Source organism: Lepisosteus platostomus, chromosome 3 (assembly GCF_059453375.1).
Source record: "Lepisosteus platostomus isolate fLepPlt1 chromosome 3, fLepPlt1.hap1, whole genome shotgun sequence".
In the NCBI taxonomy this organism is placed as follows: Eukaryota; Metazoa; Chordata; class Actinopteri; order Semionotiformes; family Lepisosteidae; genus Lepisosteus; species Lepisosteus platostomus.
The window spans coordinates 55150742-55171141 of record NC_142613.1 but is presented as its reverse complement, the minus strand read 5'-3'; the positions used below and the strand labels follow the sequence as shown (position 1 = coordinate 55171141).

At 39.6% G+C, this 20400-nt stretch overlaps 1 protein-coding gene across 14 annotated transcripts in view; it reads left to right on the top strand.

Moving 5' to 3' along the window:
• The window catches only part of LOC148675108 (pumilio homolog 2), a 48990-nt gene that overhangs the window by 24010 nt on the left and 4580 nt on the right, over positions 1-20400 (top strand). For 2 of the 14 annotated variants that reach the window (XM_088626119.1, XM_088626120.1), the window contains exons 3-21: positions 1686-1754; positions 3346-3451; positions 4553-4740; positions 5901-6070; positions 6242-6512; positions 7407-7500; positions 8004-8129; positions 8590-8732; positions 9292-9430; positions 9999-10142; positions 10475-10768; positions 11562-11798; positions 12154-12421; positions 13733-13862; positions 14423-14557; positions 16719-16856; positions 17196-17321; positions 17922-17993; positions 19861-19982. In XM_088626119.1, coding sequence (XP_088482245.1) covers positions 1686-1754; positions 3346-3451; positions 4553-4740; positions 5901-6070; positions 6242-6512; positions 7407-7500; positions 8004-8129; positions 8590-8732; positions 9292-9430; positions 9999-10142; positions 10475-10768; positions 11562-11798; positions 12154-12421; positions 13733-13862; positions 14423-14557; positions 16719-16856; positions 17196-17321; positions 17922-17993; positions 19861-19982 — 2972 coding nt within the window. The remainder of the gene's footprint in view (positions 1-1685; positions 1755-3345; positions 3452-4552; positions 4741-5900; positions 6071-6241; positions 6513-7406; positions 7501-8003; positions 8130-8589; positions 8733-9291; positions 9431-9998; positions 10143-10474; positions 10769-11561; positions 11799-12153; positions 12422-13732; positions 13863-14422; positions 14558-16718; positions 16857-17195; positions 17322-17921; positions 17994-19860; positions 19983-20400) is intronic. The other 12 variants (XM_088626124.1, XM_088626123.1, XM_088626121.1 and 9 more) reach the window with 12 other exon arrangements.

The window sequence follows — 20400 nt, the reverse complement described above, 5'->3', positions numbered from 1 at the left end:
ACAGTATTGTAAAATTTTACAAATTCTGAATTAAATGTAAAATCGTGAACTTTGTGAAAGTATTGGATAGTCTACATGTCATAAACCCCTAGTATCCCCATGGGAAAGAGTGAGAGTTTGCATGAATTGTGATATGAAACAGCCTTTCTGCTCACTAGTGACTGTAATGAAGAATGTATTGTGATGTTTGAGCGAATAACTACAGGTTGTGCAGCAGAGATTTCACTGCAGAAATGTTGCAACGTGATCTGCATGCAGAGTTGTAACAAGTTGCATTTGTTGGTAAAAACCTTCTCAAAGTCGATAGTAATTTTCTGTTGGATTAAAAGAGATGTATAAGAGAAGCCTGCTTGTTCACAATGTAATAAGGCTGCTTCACTTCACCACAATATTTGTTGCCTCATTCTGAATCACAGAAGATGGCGCTGCACGTACCTGGAAATTTAGTCTATTTTGTGATGTAAATTGGTTGTCTTACATGTTACTGTGTACATTTTACTTTCATTCTGGTTTTGAATGCACTCATCAGTGCTGATTCTTTCTAACCCTGAAATATAAAAAAAGTGTTGCAGTTTCCTTTTAACTGCTGGGTACTGTTGGATGTGCATTTCCATTAAAATTTTAGAATGAAAGTGACATTTAAGAATGTTTGTTTTATATCATGTTGCTAAAAAATCTTTTCATAAGCACTAAAAAGGGCTACAAAGTGGCCCAAGTTGCGATTCATTTTAGTTATTTTCTTTAAAAAGCACCTTTAAAGTAAAACTGGAAAGTAAAGGAAATCTGAAGGTGCTCTAGCCACCCAGTTCCTAAATTATGCAATGCCCTGTGCATTTCTAATTGCTATTTCTGTTTTTTGTGTTAGATTTTAATTTTATTGTAATTCTAGGAATCATATATGCCTAAAGAAACAATTTGCATATTGGCTTTGTTAATTAAAAAAACATGCAATGTATCAGTTTTTTATCATTTCTTCCATGCTAAATCTTGTTTTGCTTGTCTTAGGCAAACAATTTGATCGGCATAGTCTGTTGGAATCCAAGGGACATTGCAGATTTTTTGAACTTGTAATTGCCAAACTGATTGTATTCCTTGTCCTTTATCTTTCCGTTTATTCCGAGCAGGGTTTATTGTGTTTATTGGAGGTCACAAACATTTAAAGGATATATTGTTTTCATGAGTGGTGTTTAATGTCATATTAATTCTTGGAAAAGGCTTTTAACATTAAAAAAAGAAAACTTGTAAGTTATTATCAAAGACAATTGGCAGTAATTGGGTAGTCAGTATGCCTTTGGGTAAGGTGTTTCTTAATTACTCTGAGTAGACAGTTTCTTAAATAGGTTTTTCTAGAAAGACATGCCTGCAGGCTTTGTGGTGAGGAAAAATAGAACTTTAAATCTAAATCTTGCATATAATAGGTACAAAAAGACAGCATTTTTATATGAGGAAATCTGTAGAATAGGGACATTTTGTTTGTTCTGAAGGACAGCACATGTTGACTCATTTTAGCTGTTGGCATCTAAGTGCTATTGAGTAAAAACTGTGGACTTCTGCGACGGGTTAAAAAGTAGAGCTGAAATGCAGCGTCTTTGAAAATGTAACTCTTCAGGTTGGTTTTTGTCAAACATGAAGCTAATTAGTAGTGTTCTCCCTAACTCTTAAGACTAAATTCTGTTTCTTTCCAGGTTCGATCTGTGGATGAGATGAATCATGACTTTCAAGCTCTTGCACTGGAATCTAGAGGAATGGGTGAGGTATGTAAATGTTTTTAAATCTGGAATTTTGGGGGGGGGCTTCCATTTTTTTGATACAGTAAAATAGGTTAATTGAGAAACTCTCACAAATACTGAGACTATTAGATAGACTACTAAATATTTTCTTTGCATGGGTACCCCTCCGATAGGATGTACAATGAGTAGTGGTATTTTAGTTTTTTCTTTTAATGGAGGTGATCTTTGTCCAATATCTAAAATCTGTATTTTGGTTCCTCTCGTTTCATGGTGTGCTTTAGAAGTAACGCAATATGTTGGTGCACGTTACGCTCACATTGCACACATTCCAGAGTTGTTCCAATACATTTTCAATACATTCAGTAATAAGGTGCTTTTACGGTTGTGTTTCTGCTTCATAAAGGCCCTGAGCACAAAAACAGGAGTCCCACATTGGGAAACGGAACATATGAGTTCCATTTGGTTGCTATGCCATACAACAGCAATATGGTTTTTATATAGTCCGTTAATTACACTTTGGGTATGAGAGGAAAACAAAAAAATTGATTAGGCTAAATCAAGAAAACCAATGTTGTGCTGTATGTTCTATGTAGAACTTTGTGTCATTGTCATGTTGATTTGTAGCAAGTACACTCAGAGCTTGTGGCTAATTTCTGTGTGACTAATAGCAGGCTCAGAAGATGATATACAGAACTCTTCAAATGCCTTATTTCCTGCCCTAATTTCAAAATGAACAAATGACTTCTTCTTGCATGGAGTTTGACGGACAGTTTAACCAATTTAAATAAATTTTAAAGGTTCATATGCATTAAGAGACATTTATTATATTTTAGGAAATTTAATGGATTAAACATTTATTTTTATCAGTCATTAATTATTGGGGCAGAGTGGTGGCTCTGTGGCTAAGGATCTGCACCTGTGGCCGGAAGGTTGCTGGTTCAAGTCCCGCGGCCGGCAGAGGCATCCTACTTCGTTGGGCCCCTGAGCAAGGCCCTTAACCCCAACTGCTCCAGGGGCGCCGTAAAAATGGCTGACCCTGCGCTCTGACCCCACGCTTCTCTCCCTGCCTGTGTGTCTGTCTCATGGAGAGCAAGCTGGGGTATGCGAAAAGACGAATTCCTAATGCAAGAAATTATATATGGCTAATTAAATGATCCAATCTTATCTCTTATCTTATTGAGATTTTTTTATTAAAAAATGAAAATTTAAGATGTAAACTGCCTTTAGGATGATCTCCACTCATAACCAATATGCACGGGTCTTTCATAGAACTATGGAAATGATCTTAGCTTACCTTTTGAGCATTTCTTTTCAAACAGACCTAATGGGACATTTTTGTTTCATTCATGCTTGCTTGTTCTAATATACAAATTTAAATCTGTATTACAGTAATTTCAGAAATAATTACCAAAATTCCTAGTTCCATGCATTGTAAACAATCCGTGAGCCTCATTGAAGCATCACTGTTTTGGAGATCACAGAATTGAACAAAAAAGTGTATTTGGAGTGTGTGACATTTTATCAAATCACTTTCTGAACATTCTTTAAATTGGAGATGATAACTGTGTGATCATGACCCCCCTCCACTTTCCCCAAACTTTCATCTTCACTGAAGCTGCTGCCGGCGAAAAAATTCTGGGAATCCGATGAGCCAACTAAAGATGGACAAAAAGGGATTTTCTTGGGAGATGAGTGGAGGGACAATGCATGGGGGCCATCACGTAAGTGTGTTTTAGTATGGCTTTTCTGAAAGGTGTCCATAACTAACTTAAAACACAAGGTTTGCTCTGTTGATTCTTAAGTGCTGCCCTGTGCAGCAGGTATAGAAGAGGCTCCAACTCTTCTAAAAACATGCACTTATTGAGAGCCTCCAGGAATCAGTTCCTTATCTGCTAGCAGCGTGGAGTGGTGGTTAGGTCTCTGGACTTGTGCCTGGGAGGTTGTGGGTTCAAATCCCAGGTAGGGCACAGCTATAGAAACTAGTACGCATGAGCAAGTTACTTTACTAAAAATGCTCCAATAAATCGGCCCTGCTTGATATAAATGGGCACAAATATTCGTGTTTGGATAAAAGCCTTAGCCATCATAACACTTCCAAAGAATGGTTCCAGTCAGAATCATTAGAAGATAGTTTCTGTCACTCCGCGGCAAAATCATATTTGACATGATCTGATGAACATCTGAAAATATTAAAGTTTTCATATTTAAAAGCGCCGTAGGTCCGACCATAGCTGCTTAAGTTTAAAATTAAATTGCTGAAGTATAGTAAATTGGTGGAATGCAACTTGATATTTTTTATTTTCTTTGTAGATGCTTTATAATAAGCAGTATTGTAGCTTCTTGTTCTTAACATGCACATGCGTGTTTTGTACACGAGGAAACAATCTGTATAGGTAAGCATAATGCTGTGCAAAATGTTTAATTCTTATTTTACTGTTTTCATCATTGGTAGCCCATCTCATTTCAGTGCTCCATGACTTAGTTGCCTTTTGAAAGGGGTTCATATCCATTCTGTTGTTGATTAAAATGATTTCCATTAAATGTTAAATTGCATAGGTAGCACAGCATTTTCTAGTTTTAAGTGCTTTAATCGTTTATGTGTTTGTCACATAGGCGATAATATGAAAGTAATTTTTCTTCACTCAAGACCTTCTGCTTTCAGAAGAGCAGCCTCATTGAACATAACCTTCCACACGGCTCATACAGCACTCATTGCCGATTATGGAGCATCTTAAATAATTTATTCCTATTTCTTTTGCTGCTGTGATGTCTAAACGCGTTAACAGAATGTAAGTGCAGATTTCTGTCTCTCCTGGAAACAGATCATTCTGTATCACAGCCCATTATGGTGCAGCGGCGGCCTGGACAAGGTTTCCATGGCAACAGTGAGGTGAGCTCGGTCCTGTCTCCGCGCTCTGAAAGTGGGGGTCTAGGAGTCAGCATGGTGGAGTACGTACTCAGCTCTTCTCCTGGAGACAAGCTGGACTCCCGCTACAGGAAGGGGGCTTTTGTAAGTCTCAAGCAATCACGTCGTCTTCTGTTACCTTCGTCTGTCTTTTTACTTTTTTTTTTCCTTTACCCGTCGGGAATATTTTGCTCTGTTGTTCACCACTGGAAAATAAGTTAGCTTGTTTGCTAGCCAGCAGAACACCGATATCCTTAAAATAGTGATGCTGAAACATCAGGATGTATTCAAAATTCATCACGATTTTTGCAGGTGTTATCCATTTATCCATATATAAAGACAAATGGTAGCTTATCTGGCTAAAATTGCTTACTGGTGCAGATTTGTGGTAAAAAGCACCATTTCGGTTCTTTTCAACTATGTGTTTCAATAAGAAGAATGAATAAATTGTGGTTCTTCACATAGGATAATAAGGTAATAGTAAAATGTAACATGTATCATTTATAGCTGTTGAAAAGTGTGGGAACTCTCCGCATTTATCTGAAGACCTAAGGATGTGTGTCCCCCAGCTTCTGAGAGGGCAATTAACATCTGGTCTCCTTAGTCTGGAGCCTCCCCTGCCTTTACAAATGTATCGCAGTGGCTTACATTATATCTGATATCCATCAGTTCTCACAGTATATAATCTTAACTGGTTGTCCCATCTTAAAAGAAATAATCAGAATTGTGCCATATTTGTAGCATGAAGAAAATAGTTTTAATGGGTAGAATCCAGTTTTTCCTCTGCATTAGTATTTTGGATTCCCTGTGGTGTCAAATGGGCTCATGTTGTTAAAATAGCATTTTGTCATTGTTAAAAAGCATCTATTAATAAGAATGGTGTTGAAAACGGGTGTTTAAAAATGTTTCTTTTTGGGACAGTTATGATCTTAACGAAGCCTAAGATGTTTTGTCAAATTATTATTGACTATTCTTTTTTCTGGTTGAGTTTCTTTTGTTAAAGGATATGTGGTAAGATTTTCCTCAGACGTAGAGCAGTATTTCAGTTAGTATGGGATACATTTTCAACGGGCATTCTTTGGTTCCTTATGTGAAAAGTTCAACTGACTGCACAGATAATTAGCCATGTAATGTATCAGAAATCCTCCTTTCAGTAATTTTGTTGTGTTGCATTTCAGTGGTCCATTCGTCTTCCTTGTAAATTGTTAAAGCTTTCATCAGTGTGTTTGTACATTTTGTGACAGTAGTTTGCGTTCCTCTGGCAGGGTGCTGGCGATGTGGATGCAGATGGGGCAGAGAAGAGTGACCCGAAAGGCAAGTCATCTCCGTTTGAGGAAGACAAAAGCAGAGAGATGAAACAAGAAGATGACGATGCGTCCAAAGCAAATGGTCGTGGTCTGCCCAATGGAATGGATGTCGACTGCAAGGAATTTAAGTATGGAATTACGTTCGTGACTGTGGGTGTTCTGTAGTACTTAAAACAATGTTTAGTTGTTTTTGCAGATGAAAACAGGATCTTCAAGTACTTTATACTTTAGTGAAATCAGCTAACTTATGGACGTGTGTACGTGTGTCACTTGAGCTGTGCAAATTATTTTTCTTCCAGTCGGACTCCTGGCAGCCGCCAGGCATCTCCAACTGAAGTTGCAGAACGCCTGGGTCCCAGTCAGAACAACACAGAAGGGATGGGACAGCATCCAAACCCCGTGGTCAACAAGGCAGCCGTGGAAGAATTCCAGAATTCGGAGGGACAGAGTATGGACAGCATTGAGCAAGTTGGCATTGAATCGCTACAGTTCGATTATGCAGGCACCCAAGTACAAATGGACTCCTCTGGAGCCCCAGTGGGACTTTTTGACTACAACTCCCAGCAGCAGGTTTGTGAGACAGCTCTGGACATCATGACATAGTCTTTAACAACCTGTGTACATCGTGTTTCTTGTGTAATGCGACAGCTGAGCAGCTGGCATTTGCTGCAGAAGTTTTTTTTACAGAGAAGCAGGAAGTTTAAATTTAAACCAAATGGGAAAACAATAAATTAAATGTTTTATGTAGGAGACGTATTATTCCAAAATATGTATATAAAGAGAGATTATTTTCTATGATCTATAATAATATTATATATTAATTCATGATGTATTTAAATATATATTTATATTAGTTAAGGTGGGTAACTGCGTCAGCATGCGTAGGGTGTGACACCCGAAGAAGGCTCCACAGCCAAAACTTTTTCTTTCTTCTCTTTTCAGCATGGAATAAACCTATTATTGTTCCTTTGTATATTTTATATTATATATGTCAATATAATAAACTGTATAATATTTTTCAGTATACATCAGAACTAGTTCTAGAGGTGTTCACTGCTGTTGCATAAAAAATATAATTCAGGTCTTCAGCTGCTTGCAGGAAGTTGTCAGAAGCTTTGTTACATATATGTTTTAAAAGTTTAGTAGCTCTAAAATTTGCCACTAGTTAATAAAATGCAGCAGACAAAGTTCTTCTGGATTGTGCTGCACTGGATGCATTTGCAAATTGACGTATACTGGATCTGGGATGATTAAGCGTTATGGTAGTCCCCATGATTGCTTTAATACTATCCTTTTTGCATTTAACTGTTGGCAGATGTCTGTGATGTTGCTTGTCCAGTCTTGGTTCCTAGCCCCTCCATGTGTACACTTATTTAACATTTTGACATTTGTTGAGGCACCCAAAACAGTATGATGTCAGCCTCTGATGAACATGGATGTTTATTCATCTATATTTTTTCCCAGCTTTTCCAGCGACCCAATGCACTGACTGTTCAGCAGCTGACTGCAGCACAGCAGCAGCAGTACGCACTGGCTGCAGCTCAACAGCAGCATATAGGTGAGATGTAACAATGTGTGTGAGGAGAAATGGCTCATTTCACCTCTTTGGTCTTATTTGAGAAATGTTCCCATTAAAGGTAAGGCAGTGCTAGGTCCATTTCTCCTTTTGTCTTTTTTAAAAGGAAAGGTTGACACAAAGTTCGGATGAATTTTAATGGAATTTGATCTAAAAAAAGCATGACATGAGAAATTGTTTCATTTGGTGAAGGCTTTGCAAACACAGATGTGGTATATTCTGGTTCTTTAGTGTTTAATTCCCCCTTTAAGTGCTTTTGCCCTTTTTAAGTAAGAATGTTTCATCTTCCGAAAGTTGATACAGATTTTAGTCACACATTACAAGCTTTCGGGAATCTGTTTTAGTACTTTAATACTTTCATACTTTTCCCGACTTATTAATTCCAGATCTACAGCAGATGAAAAAAAACTGTTGACCAGTCTTGTGCTGTGGAGCTACCTGCAGGGGTTGTAAATAGTTGTAAAATGTTTGCTTCTTGTTGACAGCAGGTGTGTTTTCAGCAGGCCTTGCTCCGGCTGCCTTTGTGCCAAACCCATATATAATCAGCGCGGCTCCTCCAGGCACAGACCCCTACACCGCAGCGGGCCTCGCGGCAGCTGCCACCCTGGCAGGTACGACTCCGCTTCCTCGCGCCGCCGTGAGGTCAGCCTGCAGGGGGCGCAGCGCCCGCGTCTCTCTCATCGGATAACAGTTCTGTTACTTCAATGGTTTATTTTTCTGTTAATACTTGTGGAGATTTTTCAATATCCCCGTTTTTCCCTTGTTTTACTTGTTGCAAGGGGGCAGAGGGCTGTTCAAAGTTAAAAAATCTGAGTTAGATTTGGAGATAATGTGAACCTTTTCTTAATTCTTTAGTTCTTAGTTCTTTTCATTTTTAGCAATCAGTAAAAATGAGAAAATCTGGTTATAATTTACTCTGTTGCGTCCGCATGATTGCTTTATGTACGGATAATTCCTACAAACAAAGAACAGTAGGTCATTGCAGTTGTAGGTAGGCAGGTGATCTCCTTGGCATTTAAGGAGTTACTGCCCATCTCCTCTCATGAGTCGCACCCTCTCTTCCGTCCTCAGGCCCGGCTGTTGTGCCTCCCCAATACTATGGCGTTCCATGGGGGGTGTATCCAGCCAACTTGTTCCAGCAGCAAGCAGCAGCTGCAGCTGCCAGCAACTCTGCCACCCAACAGGCTGCCAGCCAAGGACAGGGACAGCAACAGGTACACCTCCAGCTATGCAGAGCCAGGCGCTTGACTATGCACTGCATATCTGCGATGCGCTGTGCTCTGCACTTCAGAACTCCTGGTTAAGAAAGGACCTTGGGAGTGAAATCGATATTTTCCTGGTCCTTGGAGCAGCAGATCTTTGCTGTGCTAATGCACAATGGCTCTGATCTCGGTTATCTGGAGTTGAGTGGTACATTTCTTCTCTTTCAAAAATAACCAGTATTTTTCATAGTCTATACTGGCTGTTTCATGAGAAAATGTATACATCGCCTGCCCTAATGACAGTGATTCCATTGCAGTTAATTAACATTAGTTGTTCAGTTGGTAACTGTCATACAGTTAATTCTTTTCACTTCATGTTTTCAGTGGTCTGTTGTGCGATAGGCTTTTTCTTTAACAAAACCTTAATGAAATGTTTTAGTTTGACATGCGTGCCTGCTATTTAGAAAGAGCCACACAGATGCGTGTCATGTGAATGTCCTGAATGTCAGATGCATAATAAAATAAAGCTTCCTGTAATTCTGCCCACTGGTGGCTTGTGCTCCCTGTGCAGGTGATGAGAGCAGGAAGTAACCAGCGCCCTCTCACTCCGGGGCAGGGCCAGCAGGGCCAGCAAGCAGAGTCACTGGCGGCTGCAGCGGCTGCGAACCCAGCCCTGGCCTTTGGACAGGGATTGGCCACAGGGATGCCAGGTGAGCTCTCCCGGGCACATAGCCGTGCTCTTCATGAGTTTCTTGCAACACTGTGCTTTCTAGCTATATAATCAAATAAAACAATTCAAGCAGCTTTTCAGTAGGTTTCAGCTTTTTTACATCACATGACACTTCTCCCTCTGATTCTCCTCTGGATGCTTCTCACCTACTCTTCTCTGCTTTGTTCTCATTACCTTTCTCTTTCTCACACCTGAGGAAGGCTCAACAGCCGAAAAACACATTGTGTTGCACTTTTTTACTTTTCAATGCGGAATTAACTTTTACTTGTTCCTTTGTGACCAGGACTTCCTGATACAGTTTACGTTCACCAGTCCTTAGAAATAGGTCAGAATTTACTTACAGGGAATCTTATATTCTAGCCATGACACAAAACATATCGTGCACACTTTCCATGAAATTTCTCTACCTTTTTTTAAAAAGAGAATTCCTCTTCAAAAGACTCATCAGTGTACCAGCACCGCACTTACCCAGCGTTCAGTTCTGTCAGCAGGTGTTTGATATGAAGTGGAGAAGTGAATCTCATGGAGTTTTACATTTAACCTTGCAGGCTATCAGGTTTTAGCCCCGGCTGCCTATTACGATCAGACTGGTGCCTTGGTGGTTGGCCCTGGAGCTCGGACAGGGCTGAGCGGACCCATGAGGCTTGTGGCTTCCGCGCCTGTGATCATCAGCCCTGCTGCTGCGCAAGCAGGTGGGGCACAGCAGTGTCACAGCTAGTCCCATTTCGTGTTTTGTTTTTCCCCAGAGTCCTCCTCTTCCTACTGGTTCCTCCTACACCCTAAACTGCATGAGAGTAGGCAGGTGGCACCTTGTCGTGATGTTGTTCAGGTTTTCAGAGCTGTATTGAATTTAAAACCTCCAAGGTTTATTTGCTTTGTCCCTGTTTGGGAGGGTCACTTGTCGTTAAACAGGGGAAATAACTTCAAAAGCCGGAGGTGGTCGAGAAAAGTGATTATGAAACGTGCTCAGCTCGGTTGCTATTGCTAACAGCGTTGTCTCTGTGCCTCGGTTTTGTTGCCCCAGCTGCGGCAGCTTCCGCCACGGGAACGGGGAGCAGCCTGGCCGGAGCCGCCGCCGGCCTTTTCCGCCCCATGAGCTCTCAGCCGCAGACGCAGCAGCAGCAGCCTGCGCCGCCGCCCAACAGCAACCTGCAGTCCAGCTCCTTCTACGGCAGCAGCTCCATGTCTACTAGCTCCCAGAGCAGCTCGCTGTTCTCCCACGGCCCCGGCCAGCCCGGCAGCACCTCCCTGGGCTTCGGAAGCAACAGCTCCCTGGGGGCCGCCATCGGATCCGCATTGGGAGGCTTTGGATCCGCAGGTTCGGCCTGCTTCTGGCACAGTAGCCCCCGTTCTTTTTTTTTATTTAACTGTTTCCAGTGTGGATATGTAGTCTCAGAAAGGACTGAGCTTATCAGGCCGCTGAGTTGAATACCTGCAAATAAACATGATATTCGATGAGCAGAACAGATTTGCAGCTGTCTGCTCCTACACACAGAAGTGGGCTAAGGGCCTGATTAAATGAAAACTTCCACCCACCCACAAGTGGCTTATTACACACCCTGTTGACATGATAATGGTTTATCTTCTGCAAGACGATTCTTGGCTTCTGTTCAGGGGGAATCAGCCATCAGCTAGGTGGAATTTGTTTCAATCCTGGTTTTGGTTTAGGTTGTGGACGAATATGAATCAAGACATTATGATAGTCATGTCATTAAATTAACTTTCATTTTACTGCAGTCAAGGTGCTTTTGCCGTTGTCATTAACCTGTCTGCATTTGCACAGGCAACAGCTACTGCAAAGAGAGGTTTGATATAAAACGCGAGCTTAAATTGTTGCAAACTTTGCCACCAAATAGCAAACGGCAAAGCAACTTTTGTAGTTTTCTTCTGAATCTTGAATCCGCTTCATTTTGAAACATCTGAAGTTGGCATGGGTAATCCGGAATAATTTAAACGGTGACGTGTTTTTCTTTGCAGCGATGTACTGGTGCTTTATCCAGTAAGTACATAGGGGCTGCAGACCCTGTCCCAGCTCTTTCAGTGAGGCTGTTCATCAAGTGTGCCAGTTCAGTTGAAATGCCCTCATAGCAACTTTTGTTTATCCTCTTCAGTTGCCAGCTCTGCGAGCAATAGTGCCTCCCGGAGGGATTCCCTCTCGGCCAGTTCCGACTTGTACAAGAGATCTGGTAACAGCCTGGCCCCCATCGGGCAGCCCTTTTACAACAGCCTGGGCTTCTCGTCCTCTCCCAGTCCGATCAGCATGCCCCTGCCCAGTCAAACTCCAGGGCACTCCCTCACGCCGCCTCCCTCCCTCTCTTCTCACGGGTCATCGTCAAGTTTGCATCTAGGTATGTTTGGTGCTCGAAACGGGCTGGGGATTAGTGGCTTTCCCCATGATAAGAATATTAAAATCATCTGTAGATCTTTTAATTCTGCGTTTACAGTGGGGTTTGTACTCTAGACAATTCAACTTTAGACTGTGTGAATCTAGACAATTTGTACCAGTAATTTGCCTTCCTTATCATTGTTTTGTGTATCATTAAAAAGCTTACCACAAAACATTGCATCTGCGAAAGGCTTAATGACTGTATGCATGATAGTTAGAAAATGCCTTTTGTATGGTATGCATTAAAAGGCACAGTACTATAGGATTTGATCTTTGCTTAATCCATCTCATTACTGTTTTTTCCCCACACCGTGAAGGAGGGCTAACAAATGGAAGTGGCCGCTACATTTCTGCTGCCCCAGGGGCGGAAGCGAAGTACCGCAGTGCCACCAGCACCTCCAGCCTGTTCAGCTCCAGCAGTCAGCTCTTCCCTCCATCTCGGCTTCGCTACAGCAGGTCTGACATCATGCCATCCGGGCGCAGCCGGCTGCTGGAAGACTTCAGGAACAATCGCTTCCCCAACCTTCAACTGAGAGACCTGGTGGGCCACATAGTGGAGTTCTCCCAAGACCAGCACGGTTCAAGGTGACCCTTCAGCCGGCAGCGTTTTTCAGCCCCTTCATAATGTGAAGCACAGTGGTTAGGGCTCTGGGCTCAGAAATAGAAGGTTGTGGGTTCAAATCCCAGGTGGGGTACTGCTGTTGTGCCCTTCAGCAGGGTACTGCTCTCAGTAAAATGTTTAAATGCTGTATAAAGATTTTCATGTGAAAAATAAAAGCCAAATTAATGTGAGTTAAATGAAGGTGAGTGCCATGGCAATTAAATTTTATGTTGTATTTTTTGGTGTGTACATTATTTTTGAAGTTGTTAAGATTTGGCTTTGATGTCTTCTGGCCTCCTTAAACACCCCTCACTGTATCTTATTATTTATTTTTAATTTTAATAACAGACAGTACCAACAGGCCTTCAAACTATATGGCTCAAAACCTACAGTAAGTAAAGGTTTTAAAAACAAAAAGCCTCTAGTTAAAACAATCAGTAATTAGCCTCCTTTGTACTAAATAAAGATTAAATTTAACTAGAATGTTACATTTAAACCCATATTTTTCAGCCAGTTCTATCTGTGAAAACCGCCCTGGAGTTTCCTGAGCAGCTTTTTAAATTGAGAAAACCTGCAAAAGAAATAACTTTTTTTGCAATTTGAATAAACTGAATGCCGCCTAGACCTTTAAATTAACGTTTAGTTGAATGGTCAGTGAAATTAATCTGAAGATCCCTCATATTAAATTATATTACCCAATGATAAAAAAACCAAATGAAGTGGAATGAATAAAAAAACACAAACCTTTTCTTTTGGGGAAATAACCCCAATGGAAAACCTTGTACCATGGTTAGGTTACAAAAACTGGAAAATCTGACTATTTTCACAGAAACCAACACTGTACATTAATGTGGTAAGAAGTGAATGCCAAATCATTATCTGATGAAACTGGATAGTAAGTTCACACAATGATTTTCCAGAGTGAAGCATTTTTTCACTCCAGTATGAATCTGATTATACGCTCAACCTTTTAGGCTGTATTTAACAGTGAATAAGCAATGCTGTATAGGGGCGCATGAAGAGATGCTATTTCCCATTTCCGAAGACAAATTATTAATTTAATGATTAAAGACCAAAGTTAATTACAGAAGTTGAGATTTCTGTTGATTTTGAAAGTCTGCGAGGATTCATAAATCAGCTCTTTAATTAAAGATTATTTTTTTACTTGTCACACCTTTTAATCCTCTTAGGTATTATAGTTTTAGCTATAATTTAGCTAGTAAACAAAGTTAAGTGTTCATTAGCAATGGATGGAAAAGCACAGTCTGTCTGTCTTAATCTGTGATTTTGGACAGGTTTATCCAGCAGAAACTGGAGCGAGCCACTCCTGCAGAGCGACAGATGGTTTTCAGTGAAATTCTTCAAGCGGCTTACCAGTTGATGACGGATGTGTTTGGAAATTATGTTATACAGAAATTCTTTGAGGTAATTTTCCGAACTGAATAGTACTGCCAGTCACATTAGTCAATATGCACCTTCTCTTCCATATCATATTAAAATGAAGTACAGATTCTTGACTGGTGTGCCTTCGGGCATTAACAGACGTAAACAACATCTTGGAAAAGTCGTATTTGAGAAAAGAAATGTTTGAATGTATTAGTTTTGTGTAGTTTTGTTCGGTATATAGACACAAGACAATGGGCACTATAGAGGAATTCACGTGTGAATTGTTTGTGGTGAGAATTCAACCATGAATTAAGTTTTGTTTAACAGTAACATACATGGGCAAGTGATGTGTGCAGAGGTGAGTGGTGTGCCACAAAACGTTTATACTTATGTGAGTGTGCTGAGGGATGGAAGAGATTGAGAAATGCCAAAGTGAAGGGTGGTGTCCAGTGTGTACACAAAATACCATTTTGTGTGTCTGATTTTACAGAATATTAACAGTGCACCTGAAGTTACATGTATAGACATAATTCTTTAAAGACCATATTGTTTATGGAATTACTTCCAGCGCAGGTTTTTTATTTGGTTTTCCGCCACAGTTTGGAAGTCTGGATCAGAAGCTCGCCCTGGCAACTAGAATCCGAGGTCACGTTCTCCCTCTCGCGCTGCAAATGTACGGCTGCCGTGTGATTCAGAAAGCCCTGGAGTCCATCTCCTCAGACCAGCAGGTAATTGTAAGTTAGATATTTTTTTTTGTATTTCTGCAACAATAGAGTTACTTTGTAACATCAGTCTACACTAAAGACTATTCTTTAATCGCTCCACATTGGTTTTTAATTGTTGAGAAGCTTAAATAGTAGAGTATATTGTATATTATTATAAAATAACACAATTTGTATGCCACACTTAACTGGATTATAGTTGAAAATGTTTTATTCTTTAACCTCAATATTTAAGTGAAAAAATGCATGTGAGAGGTATGGATGGAGGTTGAATCTTTAATGGGTTTTCATGGGAGTTTATCGATTTTTATTATTCACCTTGGAAAACATGCGTAAAAATCAGTGCACTGATTCGATTCTTCAGTTTTCATGGTGTACAGTCGTGGCTAAAAATATTGGCACCCTTGCACTGTTTGCAAATAACTCACAATTTTCTCTAAAAATAACTTTAAATTGGTATGTGGTCTCCACAATTCTTTATTTCACTGTTCATATTACAGAACCTTTGTTTTTGTTTCAGAACTTAATATATCCTTTTAAATTAGAAAATGAAAAGAAATGGCATTGACAAAATTATTGACACCCCAGATTTAATATTTGGTAGCACAGCCTTTGGTCAAAATAACTGCAATCAAGCGCTTCCTATAGCCATCGATGAGCTTTCTGCACGTCTGTACTGGCAGTTTTGCCCACTCTTCTGGTGCAAACTGCTCCAGTTATCCCAGATTTGAAGGGTGCCTTCTCCCAACTGCTGTTTTCAGATCTCTCACAGTTTTTCAATGGGGTTTAGATCTGGATTCATTGCTGGCCACATCAGAACAGTCCAGCTTTTTGTCTTGAACCATTCCTGGGTGCTTTTTGAAGTGTGTTCAGGATCATTGTCGTGCTGTCGTTACATGTCAAAACAAACTGCAGTCGATCTCGCACTAATGACCAAAGAAATGTCACTGTATGAAATATAGAAATTTAAATTTTTCTAACTAAAGCATGGAGCAGTTTTTTAAAACATTCAGCCACAAATCTAAAGTTTCTGAATGAACCATAACTTCCAGTTTAAATTCATTTAAACATTTCACATACTTTTCATATTGTTTAAATGAAACATCAGCCCTTTATATGAATTTTTAATTTATATACATTTGTAAAACAGTTTGTAAAGTCAAAAAAGAATACATATATATTTTACGCTAAATACAGAAAACAAGCTACACTGGTAAATCATGGAAGATTGAATTGTAAATGTTTATCTTTAGAAATTCTTATAAAGAAATAACTTATCTGCCCAGGGATGTAATCCTGGGACCTTCCTTCACTTACCACACATTTACTAGGTACAGAACCAGTCAGTAAGGTACCCGTTAAGTTGAAGGAATACAGTAAGTTCATGAATCTCGGCATGCGTACAGCAGACCTTGAAGGTGGAAGCTGGAGCTGAAGGCAAAATCGCTGAGTGAGCCGGCAAACGTGAAGGTACCGCAGCAGTCAGAGATTTCCCAGCATGACAGGCTTGGGATTCCCTGCCACCACTTTGCGGTTATTAAAATGTAAAATACGCCTGTCCCTCTATCAGATTTGGCCTTGCAGTCGCTGTGCTGTAGTAGTGGATTGAAGTCGGGAAAGCCTGTGGTCTACATGGTTATTGTGTATCATTGTAGCTGAGGCAAAGTGGCGATGAACTGTGGGGGCTGGCGTGAAAGTATGTTCAATTGCACTACTGTCTGTGCTGTTCACCGTCTCTGCTGCAAGAGTGGAGGCATTGAATTGCGTTGACTGTGTTGTCGGGCTTTTTCATTGAGACAATCGTTTTTTTTATAGTACTCTATATTGGAAAAAGGATTATCAAGACATTTTAGACTAAAATAGAGTGAGAAAATTACATTGTTAATTAAGTGAAATGTTGAATATTTTGGTCCAAAATGTATAATGTATGGGCAATGTATTTGTTTAGATTCTGGTTGTATTCCTTAAATGTAAAAAGTATTTATTAATCCATTCTAGAAATATGGGACTTTTTAAAATAAAAATTAATATAAACTGAAAACTGAAGGGCTGTATATCTGAGACATTCATAGCAACTGTCTGAATCTTTTAAGTGTGTCCTAAAAGCTGCTGAAACTCAATTGTGTCTTGTTAAGCATGCTTTAGAAAATTAAATCTCTGCATTTCTCTCCAGAATGAGATGGTCAGAGAGCTGGATGGACATGTTCTAAAGTGTGTGAAAGATCAAAATGGGAACCATGTAGTACAGAAGTGCATAGAATGTGTTCAGCCACAGGCACTGCAGTTCATCATAGACGCATTCAAGGGACAGGTAATTATTGACGTGTTCAAATACCCATCCAAAATCTTTATTTGTTTTAAGCATCTTAGTGGTTTTAGTGCTTTTTCACACTTTGTGAAGACTGCGCTTAGAACTTTTAGTACTTTTTTTCAAAATCCTATCCAGAGCCAAAGTTAATTTAAAAAAATAGAAAACATAAGCAGCAGACGCCATAAAATGGTCAGAACAGCTGCTTTGTTGCAGTAGGTTTTTATTGCTATTGAGCATCACCAGCCTCAGCAGTCAGCTGGGCTTCATCCCTTTTGTTTTTCGATGCCGTCACTCAGTGTCTAGTCTGCTTTTAAAGCCAGGTCGGTCTTGCCCCCGCAGGTGTTTGTGCTCTCCACTCACCCGTACGGCTGCCGGGTCATCCAGAGGATCCTGGAGCACTGCACTCAAGAGCAGACCCTGCCCATTCTGGAGGAGCTGCACCAGCACACGGAGCAGCTTGTACAGGTCAGCGGTCTTTCCTGGGCGGGCGGCGGCAGGGGGGCAGGGTGGTTGGCGTGCGTGAAGAAAAATGTCATAATCCACTGCCATTCTTTTTTTGCAGAATGTACTTTTTTAGGGAATGCGTTTTCAGCGGTTTTATATTTCTGTATCAAGCTTTCTTAGTTCACCTTTTTTCGTGTTTTTTTTAAGCATGTTTTGCTTTGTTCTTTTGTTCTCTCTCTGCCACCGAAATTCCAGTGGCAGTCTTGTAAGCATTAGATCAGTCATTAGTAAAGTGCATGTCCTGTTGATTGTCATGAATGTGTCCAGAAGATTTTCAGGCAGCTCCACCTCTATTGTCTTTAAAGAGAAGCATCTCTGTTTAGAAACGTGGGTGAGGGTGTGAGTGGTCAGTCAGGGTCAGGTTGTTGTAATGGAGTCCTTGCATGTTTTTATTTTGTTTGCATGTTTCTTCATTACATAACAATGGACATTACGTTGTTTGTGGAAGAATTAAAATTGAATCCCTATAATATATATTAAAAAACCGCCATGATACAATTCTATCATTTCTTTGAACAAGTGAAACAATCCTTCTTATAAAACACCCCTTATTTTATCTAGAAATATCAAGGAGTTTCATTGGAGATGACAACCAAAACTTTTTATACAGTGTCAAGTGATGCCCTGTTCAAGGTCAGAGCAATTACATTCTCTAAACACGTGAAGGATTTCTAATCCTCAGTTTTTCTCTTGATTAATCTTAATGTGCTTCAGAAATATCTTGTTTAATATACAGAGCATTAAAAATCTGAAACAACAACATACCGTTAGAAACAAAGCCCTTTAATGAAAAACTACTTCTACTTCAAAGTGATTTTGGCACATATTTTCTATTAAGGGATATCACAGAATTACACAGTGCTCGGTCATACATCATAGAACTGCTTTTGAATTAGATTGAACATGTTTTTAATTTCAAAACAGCAGATCCCTCCTACTAGGGAAGATGTTGCCAGTAACACTTTGAAGTAAAATACTTAATTGCATTCAGACTGAATTGACAAAGCTACAGTCTGTGAAAATACATAGAAGGGTTCATTTCAGAAACTGATTACAAAAGGGCTTGGATGTAGTTTGCATGCAGCGTTCTGGGCAGTATATAACAGCACGTCAGTTAGACTTCAGTGAACTATGTGAAGGACTGGGGGAGTACAGCCTTCCACACTTCATTGTTAATGAGGCACACATGAAATGCTTTTCTGTTGTGGAACCTCTGTTTTGATTCACGATGTGTAATACTCTGATTCTCTTGGACTTTTGTCTAATTTTGAACTTATTGTAAAATAAGTCAAATTTTATATAGACTATGTTTTGGTCTACTGCAGTTGAAAGATATTCTTTGTCATTGTATTAAGAGTTGCATATTTTGAATAGCAAAACAATGTAAAGATGCTTTCCTTATGCTCTGTGGTTTTTATTTGTCTCTTTCCTTAATTCTAAATCATGCCATTGAGGTCTAATTTTAGATCAGTCCTGTAGATTGAAATGAACCCTCTTCTCGTAGCTCTTTAATCTTAATGTTGTTGTGGCACAAAATGCTCCTCTTCTTTCATGAGTTCTGTAACCCTTAAAAAATCTTGGCAAAAGGGAGAATTTTTTTTCTTGTTTGTTGTTCATTTTCCCCAACCACAAACCTTATGTATCAAATATTAGTGATCTCTGAAAAATCAAACTTTTAGAATTTGTTGTCTGAGTCATTGAACCGTTGTGTCAGTAGGCTGTTAAGTTGCTGGCAGCATTGCATGTAAACCATGTGCATTTACATTGTGATCCTGTGTCATGTGTAGTTTACACAGGCTTGACTGGCACCAGCTGCAGTCAGACATGGAAATAGTATAGTGTGGATCTGTTGTCTGATCTTAATGCTGTGCTTGCAGAGGAAACGCATCATCACTGTTGCTCAGACATTTCACAGACTTGTTTAATTTGCCACCAGTCAAGTGAGAATGTTGTCTGGACAATTTATCCAGCCAGCATTGTCTTTACTTTGCCTCTTGGTTAAAACAAATGATGCCATTGGAGTCCAGGTTTTTTCTTCTGCATCTGGATTGTGGACTGAACATCCCTGCAGGCCATGAACATGAATAGAGCATAGGAGGTTCATGTCAGCTTATCAGCTGTGGTTTAATTTTCCCTAAAGGTTAGTGTGTCTTATTTGTTCAAAGTATATAAAACTAAATGTATATACCATTTTGCTTTGAGTTGAGCCAGGGTATAAATTAGGATGTTAAAAAAGCAAGGAGCTACTAAGTGAACAGCATCCATAGGAATTTCGTTTATAGAGGTTTATTTCCTTTGGATAAATGTGATGTGAACAAATATTCACCCGGTTTTTCAGAGGAATAATATTGATCCAAATGTTTGTGGTTGATACTATACATCTGCATCAATGCACCAATAGACATGCATGCTTATTTTAAGGGGGAAGAAGTCATTTTTATTGACTTTTTACACCTTCATATTCTGAAAGAGAACCTCGCGTTTCTGTCTGTCCCAACAGGATCAGTATGGTAATTATGTCATCCAACATGTTCTGGAGCATGGGCGACCTGAGGATAAAAGTAAAATTGTAGCAGAGATCAGAGGAAAGGTTTTAGCCTTGAGTCAACACAAGTTTGCAAGGTACGTAAACAGCCCCTGTTTTTGTGGGAAGATTTTTCTTCATGGTTAGGTCTGTGTCATCGGAAAAGAGTTGATCAGATCTCTTGAGGCTTTAAGTTGCCAGTCTGTAAGCCATTTAGCATGTTTTGTTGTTTGTAAAAAAAAATGCAGTTAATTTCCATAATTTTGTAATCCTGATTTTCATTTGCAATTTTGGGGAAAACTTTTTTTTTTTCAGAGAAAGAGTTATTCTTTAAAACTATGAATGCATTAGTTAAAATGTTAAAATGTATTTATATAATAGGCGATGCAGATATAGTCATGTTCACTATAATGTCTTAAGAAAAGTGTCTGATTTCAAAAAACAAGGGAGTGCAGTAAAAAATATGCTAAAAAGCCATTTTGATTTCACTAAATAAATTAAAATGACCTGTTTTAC